The sequence below is a fragment of the Fusarium musae genome, chromosome 4 (assembly GCF_019915245.1).
Source record: "Fusarium musae strain F31 chromosome 4, whole genome shotgun sequence".
In the NCBI taxonomy this organism is placed as follows: Eukaryota; Fungi; Ascomycota; class Sordariomycetes; order Hypocreales; family Nectriaceae; genus Fusarium; species Fusarium musae.
In genome coordinates, this window is record NC_058390.1 from 4,194,070 (window position 1) to 4,208,728 (window position 14,659).

General features: G+C 49.4%; 6 protein-coding genes across 6 annotated transcripts; 3 read left to right on the plus strand and 3 right to left on the minus strand.

The window, feature by feature from the left end:
- Positions 1–750: 750 nt before the first annotated feature.
- J7337_006238 (uncharacterized protein) lies at positions 751–2,687 on the minus strand (the record flags this gene model as incomplete). Its single annotated transcript, XM_044823902.1, has 3 exons — positions 751–2,044; positions 2,102–2,499; positions 2,562–2,687. 3 exons carry the CDS (start codon positions 2,685–2,687, stop codon positions 751–753), a joined length of 1,818 nt encoding a protein of 605 aa, XP_044682393.1.
- Positions 2,688–3,277: 590 nt separating this feature from the next.
- J7337_006239 (uncharacterized protein) lies at positions 3,278–4,697 on the plus strand (the record flags this gene model as incomplete). The annotated part of the gene is made up of 2 exons (XM_044823903.1): positions 3,278–3,320; positions 3,376–4,697. The coding sequence occupies 2 exons, from the start codon at positions 3,278–3,280 to the stop codon at positions 4,695–4,697; spliced, it is 1,365 nt and encodes a 454-aa protein (XP_044682394.1).
- A 653-nt stretch (positions 4,698–5,350) lies between these two features.
- Positions 5,351–6,684, minus strand: J7337_006240 (uncharacterized protein; the record flags this gene model as incomplete). Its single annotated transcript, XM_044823904.1, has 2 exons — positions 5,351–5,552; positions 5,816–6,684. The coding sequence occupies 2 exons, from the start codon at positions 6,682–6,684 to the stop codon at positions 5,351–5,353; spliced, it is 1,071 nt and encodes a 356-aa protein (XP_044682395.1).
- Positions 6,685–7,094: 410 nt separating this feature from the next.
- On the plus strand, positions 7,095–8,189 carry J7337_006241 (uncharacterized protein; the record flags this gene model as incomplete). The annotated part of the gene is made up of 2 exons (XM_044823905.1): positions 7,095–7,512; positions 7,570–8,189. 2 exons carry the CDS (start codon positions 7,095–7,097, stop codon positions 8,187–8,189), a joined length of 1,038 nt encoding a protein of 345 aa, XP_044682396.1.
- A 352-nt stretch (positions 8,190–8,541) lies between these two features.
- On the minus strand, positions 8,542–12,374 carry J7337_006242 (uncharacterized protein; the record flags this gene model as incomplete). The annotated part of the gene is given in 2 exon segments (XM_044823906.1): positions 8,542–8,584; positions 8,596–12,374. 2 exon segments carry the CDS (start codon positions 12,372–12,374, stop codon positions 8,542–8,544), a joined length of 3,822 nt encoding a protein of 1,273 aa, XP_044682397.1.
- Positions 12,375–12,824: 450 nt separating this feature from the next.
- J7337_006243 (uncharacterized protein) lies at positions 12,825–13,628 on the plus strand (the record flags this gene model as incomplete). Its single annotated transcript, XM_044823907.1, has 2 exons — positions 12,825–13,391; positions 13,416–13,628. 2 exons carry the CDS (start codon positions 12,825–12,827, stop codon positions 13,626–13,628), a joined length of 780 nt encoding a protein of 259 aa, XP_044682398.1.
- Between the last annotated feature and the right edge of the window lie 1,031 nt (positions 13,629–14,659).

Below are 14,659 nucleotides of genomic sequence, written 5' to 3' on the forward strand. Positions count from 1 at the left end.
AGTAGGCCTGCTATTATCTGCACAGTACGTAACGTCAGCTTCATATTGCCCTACAAGTTGAAGGAGGCTGTACGAGCGATGAGGAACCAGAATGTCCGGGGATGACTTTGGTAGTCTCTTTTCGAAGCCGCCATAGTCGCAACAATATTAGTACAGAAAAAATAGTGTTAACAAGGCCTGAGGCCAGGTCAATTGTGGCGCTGTTGTTCATGGTATAGGTGTGCGAGGACAAGATCGCGAAAGAGACGACACTGAGAAATTATGACTTGTTCTGGGACCGCCTCAAGATGTAGGAGAATGGATGTGAGAGGTTTGTTCCAGGTTCATAGGAAGCGGCAGGGAAATTAATTGATACTAAGGCGGATAGACGCTATGCAGATACGAGATGGTAAAAATAGAGGTTACAGTGGGTCAGTCAGATCATAGACTAGGATTACGCGATATGGCTTATCTCTTACGGTGGCCAACAGAATCAATTCCTGGCGGCTACAATGGATGCAGGGAACGCAATAGAGAAGGGCCTTTTGAATCTACGAGACCTCGACCAACAACGGTGAGTTTTACCACCTTCTTAGATAGGTATGGCGCTGTATGATATCAGAACCTCTTTTCAATTGCAGTTTTCTGTCAATATTGCATCGGTCCTACCACCATTAAATAAAAACAAGACGACTGTGTTCAAAGATGAAGACGAACCTCTGAGACACTAGTCACATAGCCGACGATGATACAAGTGTTGCAGCTCATATCTCAGGCCATCTTGACTCCACCTGCAGTATTGCCATCGCTCTTCTCATCATGGCTCTCAGTAGGCTTATCATCTGTACCTGTGACTGGGGCAGCCCCATCAACAACCCCGGTATGACCTCGACCAACCATGGCAGATTGAACATGATTCGTCATGAAAGCAGTTGGATCCTCCACGAACAAGGCACAAATAACAGCAACAGTCGAGAATGCGATTGTGATATAAAAGACGAACTGGAATGCGCGACCGTAGGCTAGTCTGACCGCATGTTGAAGGACTTCCTGGATCTCTGGTGTCATGCCAGGGACGGCGTCGAGGGCACCAGGGACACCGAGATTATGCTGAATGGTACCCGGGATGATGAGTCCCAGATCAGTCGCGTTGAGACCGCTCTGTAGTGCAGCACGAGCGATCTCCTCGCCAGAATAAGTCTTGAACTTATCCTGGAAGATGGTGTTGAAGATGGCATTTCCGACCGCACCACCGGCTGATCGGAAGGTACCCAGAAGACCCATGGCGAGACCTAGGTGAGAATGAGGTACATGCAGACTAGCGATGGAGTATCCCAGGATGGTGCAAAGGACGAACATTGGAACACCAAATGCCGGTACGAATGCCCAGGCGAGCTTGTGGTTAGGATTGACGGTTGCGGCGCTGGCTCCAATGAAGATAGCCTGGAATGCCGTGCCGGCGACAAACTGCCATTTGATGTGACCGATCTTGTGAGAGAAAAGAGGAACCAGGAAACCACAGACACCCTGCATTAGGGTGTTGGGTAACGCCAGAACACCAATCTCAATGCCGTCAGTAGTGAACATGTAGAGGGAGCCTTGGGGCAGCAGAGCAGAAAGAGAATTATAGTTCATTCCCGAAATGAACAAGACAACGATAACAAGAAGAAAGCCACGGATAGTAGAAAAGAGACTGAGAGGAAACATGGGAGCTTTTGCGAAAAAGAAGTCGTAGATGAAAGCAGCGACAATGGTGAATAGTCCGAGAACGATTGGAACGATGGTACTGGCACTCTTCCACGGATGGGAAGTGGTGCCGCCCCAAGTCAAGCCGATCAAGAACACAGCGAGTCCGGCCGTGAACAGACCAAGGCCGATCCAGTCGATCTCTCGGAACTGAGTCCATCGTGACTTCTCGAAATCTCCTTGAGGATGAGACGTGGGCCAGTAGAACAAGGCTGTACCAGCCAAGGAGATGGCCTGGACGATGATGGCGATGTAGAAGAGCCATCGCCAGGTCGCGTACTTGTACATCGCATTTGCAAGGAGAACGCTCACCACAGCCCTGGAACCCCAGCATTAGTAATTGTCAATGCTTAGGGGATGCTCTGTGTAGACTTACCAAGGGATAGCAATTCCTCCCTCGAGAATGCCCAGGCCGAGAGACCGCCATTTGTTGGGAAGCATCTCGGGTACACCTGCATACGCCACAAACACAAAGCCAGTTCCAAGGCCGACCAAAGTCTCAGCTGCAATGATGCTTTGGGTGTTCTGAGCGGTTCCTCCCACGATGTTACCAATCAGAACGACAACTTGGCCTGCAAGGATGATGCTTCGACGCCCAAAGATGTCGCTAAAGGGACCACCGAGGGAGAAAGAGCAGGCTGTTGCGAGAGACCATGCTCCCACAACCCACGGCAGTTGACTCGCATCGCCAAGTTCATTCGTGATCTGCACAACAATACTCGCAACGCAGACGAATGGAAGGCCAACAGCTGGTCCGAAGGACAATGCCATCGACTGTCAATTCGGTATCAGCCGGTTCCGATGCCGGAATTATATGATCACAGGGGCTTTCTTACAAAGATGGCAATCCAGACTCGGGCTCCCGTCTTCGGCTGCGTAGTGGGATTGTCCTCCAGCGCAGCACGATGGGGATCATCTTCGAGTTCGACTTTAGCGTGCGTTAGAGTATTCGGCTGGGCCATGGTGATCACTTAACCGAGGTTTCTTTTAGTGAAGAAGAAAAAAAGACGAGATGGAATAGAGTAGCATTGCCCGCTAGCGACGATATTCAGGAGCTTGGTGCTGTTTTACTGTTATACCTTATCAACGGGATGGTCGGGCTTGAACTACCGTTTGTGGGGTTTGTTAGCGCTTGTGGGGTCCTCGATAACTCACAATTGTCTGTGTGGGGATAGAGTTTGGCAGAATGCGGGGAGACTACCCTGGACCCCTGCATGTGATGTCCTGTAGCTCGTTGAAAGCAGAAATAAGCCATTCTTGATTCGGTGATGGGCTGCGTTTCAGCCGTGATTTGATATGCGCACTCAATTACAGGGCAATTGCCGACCTTTGATCGCTCGGCGGGGTTCCGATGTGGGACGGCCGATATGTCTACCGAGGTTTTGTGCCGTGTTAGTTTCACGATGCGAATATCATCGCGGTCAAGGATTGAACTCACGATGGTTTTGAAGATAAAAAGGCGTGAGAGAATTAATTAAGTTGTGTTTTGACTACAGAAGTTCAGCAAACGATAAAGCTCATTCCCCATGCTCTCATCTCGCGGCATATCACCATGACCAACAAGACAGATCTCAGAGTCTCCATCATTGGAGCAGGTATGATCCCGTTCCACGACACAAACAACATCCAATGATAACTGACTCCATCCAGGAATGGGAGGGTTGGCCGCTGCCCTAGCCTTCGCCAAGAAAGGCTTCACAAACATCCATGTCTACGAAGACGCACCCGCCCTCGGCTTCGTCGGCGCCGGCATCCAAATGGCCCCCAACATGATCCGCCTCCTCGACCAACTCGGCGTCTGGACCAGATCCTCAATCAAAGACGAAGCAACACAAGTCGAGGAAGTCGTCATCCACGATGGCGCCTCAAATAAACTTCTTGTGGGCGTTTCAATGACTGATATAGGGGATAAGTATGAGTATCCCCACTATGCAGGTCATCGTGCTTCACTCGCTGAGGGGATTTATGATGCTGCCAAGGCAGAGCCGGCTGTGAAATTTCACTTTAAGAAGACGTTGCAGTATGTTGAGGACTTTGGACCGGGGAAGGTCAAGTTTATTGTTAAGGATGAGGATGGGAAGCCGCAGATTATTGAGACGGATGTGCTCATTGGGGCTGATGGGATTAAGTCCAAAGTTAGAGAGTCGATACTCGCTCATCTCAACTTGGCAGCAGAAATCCTTGAGACTGGGACAGCGGCTTACAGAATTCTTCTGCCCCGAGAATTGCTGGAACCACATCCCTACCTGATGTACATGCTCAACAGAAACACTGTTCGGCGATGGATAGGCGAGAAGCGACATATCATCGCCTATCCGATCCACAACCACTCCATCTTCAACATTGCTTCAGTTCAACCTGATGTCAACTTCGCCGGCGCTACCAATGCTACATGGACCAACAAGGGAAGCAAAAAGGCTATGAAGCAGGTCTTCGAAGACTTCAACCCCATCGTTCAACAGCTTCTTGATCTTGTACCGGGTGACGAAGTGGTCGAGTGGAAATTGCGCTGTCATGAGCCCCTCGCCACATGGACATGCGGTGCCGTTACCATGCTAGGCGATGCATGCCATCCAACACTACCCCACCTCTCCCAAGGCGCTGCAATGGCAATCGAAGACGCAGCTACGCTCGCCGAAGCATTAAGTCTAATGCCAGGCGACGGTTCAGACCGAGAAGCTATCGAAAAGACACTAAAAGTATATGAACTTCTGCGAAAGCCTCGTACATCGACTTTGGTAGATTTGGCGGTTCAATCCGCCAAGGCATTGCACATGGGTGCTGGGAAAGCTAGGGAGGAACGAGATCGTCAGTTTGCGGCTGCAAAGACGGGGTCTGCGCCTGTGCCGGATAAGTGGGTTAGTCCGGAGGTGCAGAAGATGATTTATGAGCATGATTGTATCAAGGATACAAGAGAGCGGTTTGAGCAGACTTATAAGTATGTTTCCAAGGGGGTTACGTCGAAGTTGTAGGATATGGAGATTTGCATCTAGCATAGCGGAAGCAGCGGAGAGAGTTTCATAGCATACGTGATGACAGATATTATTTTACGTCTGTAGTAGTTATTTGTATATCCTATGTCAAAGCATCTTCAACAGCCAGCATACTTTCCCTAGCCTCCAAAATACGCCTATACACAGCTGTGGCGAAATTAGGAAAGATTAAAGTATCTGGACATGATCTTACCGACGAGTGGCCACCGCTTCCCCATGTGCGAGAGAAGCCAGGCCAATGATTCCTTCTTGCTCTGCACGTCCTCAGCCAGCCAGACTTTACCCATTCGCAAAAGGACTAGCATGCCTTGGTAGACTAGTTCGACCAGAAAGAGAGAACACCGTCCGTCTTCAAGATACTGCGACAGCTCGTAACCGCCTTCACGCAGGGTCGCCGAGATACGAACTAAAGTTTCGAGTGCAGAAATTGTTTCTGGGAAGATATTGCGTGTCGAGTGTTGATCGGACTCGTGGCCAGGTTGTTGCCAATAGTGCTGCTGCAGTAGCAGAATCCCACTCGTCGAAGTCAGTATTGCTTTCTCACCGAGTTGGGGCGACTCACATATATGATACACAGCTTTGACTACAAAACGCCAATCGGCGGCTTGTTGCTTCGAGTTCGTTGACGCGGACTAGGGACTCAAGAGTACGGCAGAGCTGTCCCACTTCCTCAAGCGAACTATCTTGTGGAACTTGGTCGCTGCTGGTAGAGGCAATGCGACAGAATGAGAGGGATTTGCTAATGAGGTGCATGGCTTGGCATAGCCTTGCGAAGGATCCCATCTTGAAGGTGAAACCCTCAGATATGCGAGTGGCATGTTCGGGAGATGATGACTGTTGATGAGATATGTTGTTAGTCGGGCTAGGGTAGGTAATTCAGGAAGGGTAGGAAAGCCTAGGACTATGATAAAGCTCCTCGGGTTCGTTGTGTGGGGGAAGGTAGGTATACTTGATTGTAAAATAACTCATCGTCAACAGGAAGAAAGTCTTCGAATGAGGGATCAGCCGTGCTCAAGCCACGAGAAGGTTGAGACACGTTGAGTAAGCTTCGTACATAGTATTAGCACAAGATGCGAAGTTTATAGCAATTGACATACCGGTCTAGGATCAACGCCCCCCACCAAACCCTCCTCATCTCCTCGATATCCGCCCACGAGGCACCTACAGTTGCAGCACAATTCTTACCCAGCGCAGTCTGGTTGATCTTATTCATCCCCATAGCCATACCATACCTTGCCAAAGCCCCGACAGTCAAGTAAGCGGCTGGGAAGATAGCATCGCCCATCTCAAACACAGCAATGAAGACCGCCGACTGCATGAGCTGAAAGCATGAGTCCTCTTGACGCTCCACTTCCGCATACAGTTTCTTCACAAGCTCGTACAGCACGCGCTTCTCTTCAACTTTGTCGACAGGCAGACAGCACAGCTTCATGCACAGTGCTAAGAGGGCTGTTGGACGGCGGAGTGGAACTAGGGGATTCAACGCGGCAGCCAGGTGACGCTTCCCGTTGACGATAGGCATCCACGATTTCGTCAACTGCAAGAATGCCTTGGTCGTCTCTTGCATCTGTTGCTGACTCCCCAGTTGTGCCTCAATCTCAGCTGGCATCTGCCATTCATGACGGGGGATCTGTAGATTCATGTCGCGAAAGAGGTCTGGGGCCAGAAAGCGAATTGCCTCCGCGTTGACCAAATCTTGTCCTTTTTCAGGCTGAGTGGTCTCTGAAGCCCCTCCCGCTGTGACATTTCCGAGACTGGGCCCATCTTCAATCGGTGAGGGGTTCTTCTGACCGCGGTGCTGGGGATAGTAGCATCCTATGCCTTTGCGACGACAGAGATAACATGTAGGCAATGATTTGTCACACCTTCGCTTCCTCTCACGACAACTAAAGCAGGAGCCGGAGGCACGAGCTCTGCTTCCAGGTGGCACGGGTTTCCACACTCCAACTGGGCTTGCGGAGGCCATTATGGTGATGGGCGGATAATGACAAGTAAGCAGACGCGTCGGCGGATCTTGCGGTACTTTAGCGGTTCTTGACCTGGACGAGACGGATGACTAAGTCGGAAATGGATTGTTATTGGTGGCTTTGACCATTGCGGGAAAGATTGCGGTCATTGCGGGGAAATAGTGATGTTGCATCGCAAGCTGATCACTAAACAGAATATTAGTGAGCACAACGCTTATAAAGCTCCACCACAGACAGATAGTAGCTACATGATATACCTAAGTAACAGAGATCGTAATTGCATATATAAGGAGATCCTTTCTTGGCTTTCTACGGCAATGCTAATTATCTACCATCGCATTCAAGCGACATCAAAAAGCACATAATTGCAAAGATCTAGTTACTCAATCCTTCAAGATCTCTTATCATCATGAAGTCAATACTCATCGTCGGTGCCACTGGAGCTCAAGGCGGAGCCATTCTTCGTCACCTTTCCAGTACTGGACAATACAACATCACAGCCTTCACCCGCAGCGCGACATCCCCCAAGGCTGTCGAACTAGCGGCTCTGCCTAACGTCAAGATCGCCGTTAGTGACGCCGCAACTGGCTATGACACCAAAGCCTTTGTCGCAGCTGCCACGGGTGTGGATTACGTTCTGGTCAACACGGACGGGTTCGCCCTTGGAGAACAAGCTGAAACTTATTGGGGCATCCGGCTCTTTGAGTTGTCTGCTAGAGCTGGAGTCAAGCATTTTATTTACAGTGGTCTTGATTCTGTCGGGCCGAAGACTAACTATGATCCTGACCTGTATGTTGGACATTATCAAGGCAAGGCAAGAATTCAAGGTAAGCTTCCCCTAACATTCGTACTTTCACAACACGATTTCTAATGCATCATTACAGATTGGATTCATGCGCAGAAAAACGTGAAAATGCAGTGGACTATCATCAGATCAGGCCCATACATGGAACTTCTCTCTGCAGTCATATCACCCGCCATTGAACAGGACGGTTCTCTCACCTTTCAACTTCCTCTCGACAAGGGTTCCATCCCATTCATCCACCTCGGTGACTTTGGCAAATACGTCGACTGGGCAATCCAGCATCCTGAGGAATCAAACCATTTAGACTTTGGTATCGCCACCGTTCTCGCAACTGGCGAAGACATTGCCAAAGCTTCTGAGAAGGTCGGCGGAAAAGCAAGTCGTTTTGTCAACGTCCCTATTGATATCTGGAACTATGTGGCGTGGAAGTCACTGCCAAACGGCTCGGATACAAAGATTGGCTTCCAGTCTGTCAAGGATGATAGTGGACTTCTCATGACCTATGGAGAGAACTTCAAGAATTGGTGGAACCTCTACAAGGCTACTCGAAGTGATAACTCAGGGCTGATTCAAAGAGACTTTGAGTTTCTCGATAGAATTGTGCCGGATCGCGTCAAGAGTGTTGAGGAGTGGATGAAGAAGGTTCAGTATACTGGGGATAAGCAAGACCACCTGAACCTCGAGGCTCATACCAAGTAAATGGTGATAGAGATACTTTCAGAAGTTCAATGCAACATGTTTTAGACTAGTTTAGATTGAAGTTAGATGCATTTAGAAGTAGAGTTGAATTATATAATTGATCTTGGATCACGCCCCAAAGTGTGCGAAAGTAGCCCAAGCCAACGGCTCGCGAACATTGCTTTCCCTCAGCTCCATGACCGCGGCATAATATGCCCTTGCAACACAATTCTCATCAGCACAGTCCCCAAGCATCAACTCCTCGTAAAATCTCCTAGCAACCACTCTGGCTTTAACATCGTAAGCCCTCCAAAACGTGCCCACAACTTGCCGAAATCCCAACAATGAAAATGCTCCCGCGATGTGGACTACTTCATCGACCAGGTGCCTCGCTGATACGTTTGCCGTTAAGCACGCTGATAGATACGCGAGCTGTGCATTTTGATGCCTCGAGCCTTGGATCTCTTCAATCGTCAAGTGGGAATCGGCATCGGTGCCGAGTTTGAGGTAGCTCTTGCAAGGTTCGGTTGAGTCTGATTGACCATGGCATCCGAAGTAAACGGCGTTACAGGATCCGAGAGTTGAAAGAGTCTCCGTTTTTGTTGGAGCCACAAGAACCCTTGTCTTGCAGTGCTGCTGTACCTCGTCATCCAGCTCACGAACTGATTCTTCAACTGACAACTCAGAGCCTTTCTTGGCCTTGTTTGGTGAGGCGATAAATGCAAATTCGCAATTAGCACCTCGTAGCGGCTTCCACTCCGTCTCACGGGCATATGCGAGGGCTCTCAGCGTCGTGGTATAGGACGGGATAACGAAATCGAAGATACTTGAACCGGCTTCTGCCGAGTAATCCCCAGCGGCGTGAATGGGCATCAAGGCCATCAGACCGCTCGCAGTCCACCAGATTCTGGGTGGCTTCTTATCTGCTGGCGACTTTTGAATTCCCAGTGCTTCTAAGACGGGATGTACTGCCACATTCCATAACCATTTCAGAACACCCAGCAGCGATATGTTTCTCGCATTCTTTGTCCTCAGGCCACCCATAGTGATCATCGGTTCCTCCAAAAATAGCCTTGCGTTGTTTGTGAGATCTTCCGCACTCAGGTCGGGCAGTGGAATAGATACAATGCCAGTCTCAGTGATGATGAATGCATCACTTCGGATGTGGCTGACGTTGAACGATACAAGTGTCCCTTTGCCTGCGAGCTTCCTCAAGTCGTCAGTAGACGGAGGTTGCTGGAAATTGGCAAATCCTGGGACATCTCTCCGGATCTTGTCTTCTATTGCATCGAGCTTCTTGTTCAGTTCATATCTATCCTTCCCATGTTCGTATGAAGGTATTCCACTACTCTTAATCGACGCCGTTGGGGCTTGGGATGAAAGCAAATCTCTGCAATTCTTGTATTCAGCCGCGATTTCGGGAGCATGAGCTTCGAGGTTGCTGATATCATTACGAGCTGAAATGGCCAGACCCGTGATTACTCCACGACCAGTCTCTTGCACTTGAAGCGCTTGTGAAGCATCTGCACTAGCTTCCAAGACAATTGAGGTAGCGTATGATGAGAGCCCGGAAATACCACTCAACGCGTGTTCCTGGTCAGAGCGCTCAAGTGCGAGGGGACTGATCTTGGGAAGCATCTCGATAGTCTTCTGTATCATTGCCTGGGCGCCCTTCAAGTCCTTGTCGTTATATGCTATCGAGGAAGCGCTGTACCCCGCTCCTACGCGTTCTAGAGGTGTGGCGCCCTCCATATAAAGTAGGTGCTTGTAGGCCTGCAGTGACGCCCTCATATCCTCTTTCGATTTTTCAGAGGACCACGTGTCATCCAGCTCCCGTGCTAAACTCCGCTTCATCAAATATCCCCCCAAGTTGTTGTAATACTTGGCGCATTGAGGATTGTCCGATGCGGTCGCATCAATAGCAGCCTGGGTTTGGCTGATCGCCTTATCGATGTCAGAGTTCGACTTAGTGAGCTCAAACCGTGCGGCGTATAAGCTGCCGCTAGTGTTCAACCTCCCAGGTAGCTGTGTATTCCCTGATTCTGTCTCTTCAATAGCAAGGTCACTAGACTCTATGGAACTATCCAGCATCTCGCGTTCCTGGGTCACCTTGAAGAGATCGAAGAGACTCAAGGAGTGGTTGCTTCGATACATCGCTGTCGCAGGATCGCCTGGGGATGACATAAGTAGTGCCTGTTCCAGGGCTTCGATAGCTTCGATGAGATAATCTACATCCCTTGTCCTGCAAAACTGTGTTCTGAGTGCTTCTCCGAGATTATTGAGGACAATCGAGAACAAGAAATGCTCTGAAGACGTGGCTCTGGCATGCTGGAGAGTCTCAACAGCGCCGTTAAGGTCCGCAAGAGCTTGGAGGTAGTGATATCGAAGAGCAAGGGCTTGTGACAAGGTCAAGTCCAGTGATATCAAGACATCCACAGGTAAGCTTTTGTCCTTAGCCAAGTCTCTCGCGTCTGATGCGTATCTGACAGCTAGCTGAATATTTTCCAAATCGCCGAACCTCTCTGACTTCGAAATGTAGGCCGAGCTTGCTGAAAGCAACATTGCAATTCGAAGGGTTACATTGCTATTTGGCACCATGGCACTCAGTCCCTCGAGGGCTGAATCTAGACAGATCTGCAGATCCGCCTCATTTCCTGTCGCATCATATCTGGTCTGGCAGATCCCGCTCAAGTTGTTCAAATATCCAGGGTAGTCTGCTCCTCTAGGCGGCTGGCGTTGCACAATGATCCTCGCCAACTCAACGGCCTCGTCAAGCTTCTCCATCCCGCCTCGGGACCGGAAGTCGGTCCACAAGGCGAGGGCCAAGGCACTGGCGCAGGTGCAATGACTCGGAGAATTTTCACTTGCTAAAAATTGACGAGCCAACATAACGGATGTGTCGATATCTTGCGGATCCTTCAAATGCTCAAACCTCTTTCGGAAGAGTGTGGACATTGTTCCTGTTGCCTGAGATTGGCGCTTCCAGATAACATCGGGGATGGCATGATCCTCACTCTCGTAATTGATTGCAGTGCTGTAAGCATGTAGTGCAAGGTCAAAGTCTTGATCAGACCTAGTAGCTTCATATTTGTCTTCTAGCAGGTCCAATGCCATCGCTGCAGAACGGCTTTGAACTTCGAGGGGAAGGTTTTCGTTATTCATTGCCTGCTGAAGCAAGTCGATGGTAACGGTCAAGTCATCAATGGCGCCGTCAGCCTTGATTCCTGACCTGACAAATAATGAAAGGTTTTGCATTCCGTCCAGCCAATCTGTATCTTGATGTGCAGTCGCTCCGACGACTTGAAAGCCTATCTCAATTGCCTCATGGAGATCATCTACTTGCCCATTCCAATGATAATTGTGGTGAAGCGCGCTTGCCAGGGCCATGCTTTCGATCAGGGCATTTTCTGTGCCTTTACTAGCAAGCTCGACTGCCTCTCTCGTATTTCGAATGGCATCTTGTAGCATATCTCCTTGAAAGGTCTTTTCGTACTGTGTAAGCTGATAGTTGGCAAGGTTTGTCAACCTGATAGCCCGGTAGTTTGTGTCATCTCCAGTCGCACCCAGGGCACTCTCAGCATGCGAAATAGCTTTGAGTAACTCCGGTAGCTGAGACGTGTTTTCAGACTTGATATAGTAGAGATTTGCAATCTGGTCGTAGTGTCTGGGCTCTGCTATGTTCCGCCCAACGTCTAAAACTTCCTCGATCCTGCCAAAAGCTTCAGTTGAATCATCCTCAGCAGCATAATAGCTTGTCTGCGCGGCTATGAGCTCCAGAAGATTGTCGAAGTACTCAGGTGCCGTCTCGTCATCATGCTTGACTGCCTCCATCACGGCAAGATGAGTCTGAGCTATGGCTTGCTGTATATCACTTGGAGTCAAGGTTGACTCAAATCGCGAGTTATAGAATTGGCCCAGGTTATTGAGAATCCGGGCCCGACTGGAGTGTTCCGGGCCCATTCGAGCGAGGGACTCACACTCGTAGACGATGGCCTCCTCAAGATCAGATGAATTCCCAGTTAGTCCATATCTGTCATGTAAGTACACGCCCAGATCCGCCAGTACAGTTGGTAATTGGGTGTGATCGTTGACGATTTTAAGACATCCAATCGCCTGAGTTAGCGTGTCTACATCGTCGTCGAGTTGGAAGCGGGCATAGGCGTCTCGGCCGGCGTGCGCAAGATCTGCTATGCTGACGTGAGGCATTATGAGATGTTGAAGATTGTTTTTTGATTATAACTTGTAAGTTTGGAAGAAGTGTCAAGGATGGTTCATCTACAAGAGCAGCCCGGGAATACGAAAATGAAAAGTAGCTTTAGGGACCATCCTTTAGATAGCCCATCTTAACCATCCCATCTTTGACGCCATAAGGTTCTCGACCCGCCACATTGCACTTGATCCAATAGTTTCGCGCCTCTGGCGATCCTCGTGCCAAGATAGCGACGAGTAATGCAGGCTATATAACCCAGTGGCGTGCGGCTGAACTTGACGATCGGCAAGAAGATGCCGCGCAACCCCGCAGCTGAGACGTAATTCTTTCAGTAGACCGGCACGGGATACATGATAAGTATTCTGTCTGTTGTAATCAGAATTTTCGGCATCTTCAAATTTACATCATTAAAAACTGCCAATCAGCGTCCCCTGTTGTCATTGGAAATGCCATTACCACTCGTACTCATCAGTAATCCTATTGATTTGGGGAAAATCAAGCTTGGCAACCTAGTGCCTAACGTCAGTCAGCCTCATATCGACGCCTTTGAGCCAATCACCCTACCAGAGGATGCAATACACGTGTCTGAGCAGCTAGACTTCCGAACACGCATTGAACAAAACAAAGGATCAACCTTGGAGGCCACTCTTACTCAGCTTCTTTCGGGGTCTTGGAACAACTCTCATGCGCATGTGCTCAATCTTTCGGCGTGCAAGGCCATGTGCTATGAGGTCAAGAGTCCTCTCGCCTTCTTCAAAGAGATCATATCTCAAGATCGCACGCGACTGAGATTACAAGACGCCATCGGCAACGGCCACAAGATGTACGTGATCACTGCTCTTCGGACTGTGATAAACGCTGAGGTATCCCAATCAATCTCGACCTCGAAGGATATTTCTACAGGGGTTGGTGTTCCACTGGGCGCCATCCTAGCAGGCGGTATCGACCCTACAGGTGGACTGGCGGATATACAAGGAAATATAGGGAGGGGCAACAGCGCACAGCAGACACAGGTATACCTATCTCCAACAGAACAGGTGTATGCTGTTGGCTACAGACGTATTGGATTCAAGTGGTTTGCTAGCAAAAGAATCGACAGCGCTTTCTTGGATGTCAAGAATAGGTGGAAGGTCATGGGTGAGGAGATGATGGGTGATGAGGACGAAGATGAGGAGGACATCATCGAGGCGGACTTGGAGGAGACACTCGACGATGATGACATTGGCGGAGTTGAGACAATATCGTATTGATTATTTCTGTGACTAATTAAGATACGAATGGTTGAGATTATGCGCCCATCAGTAATCCCAAATGATGCCATCATAACCTCAGGGTCTGAGCCACAATATCAACACCACCCAACGATATGTACATTTGCACAGATCTCACGACTGGTTTGCCGCTCCAGCTGAAGTCTACAAAAGGCCCAAAATGACCACAGTTTAGTTATGAACTCGGTGCTATGATGACCAGTACTTCATCGCACTGGAGCCAGGAAAGCCTACTATCATCACCCATCGGTTCCTTCGATCTGCTGGCCTTGAAGGTGATCGATTCTTCAAGCCCAGACACAGGTACCAACTTAAAGTGCGTGATAATGAGGAGGCTGAGTGGTGGCGCTATGGAAGGAAGGAAGATGTAATGTCGCCTCCTGACCAGTTTTCATCAAGGGTAGGCTGTGAAGATCCGAGTGGTTCGCCGATCAAATTGATTCCTATTGATCCGGTTGAGTTTGAGGTTGAATGAGGCTGGAAAAACTCTTTTATAATCAACTGTTCCGCCGCCATCGTACATGAATTGAAATGCTCTCAGGCGACAACAGCCTTATACGTTAGTGGCTGCGTATGGACTTCTGCGCCTTATTTCAGGACCGTACTTCCAGAACAGAAGCGGCGCGGGCATAAGCAACATTGCAATGCGCCCTAGAACTGTCATCGTCCAATGGACTCCAATACCTCCATACATCGGCAGCGCAGCCATAACCATTCCGCCAGCGATTAGGTAACGGGACATGGTAATACTTCCCAAGGCTATAGCGGAATGCTCACCGTAACTATCAGTGATGTACTCATAGCTACTGACATAGATAGATGTCAGCACGATTCCGAAGAGGAAGCAAGTCCCAAGTCCGTTCCAGATGGAAATTGCGGAATAGTTAGTCCAGCCGAGCCAAAATAGTGCGATCCGGAGGAACGGAGACGTCACAATGGCTGGCCAGAGCCTGAGCTCTGGCTGTATAGATGCTCCTCTAACCCGTTCGGTATGTTGTCTTGCCCACTCG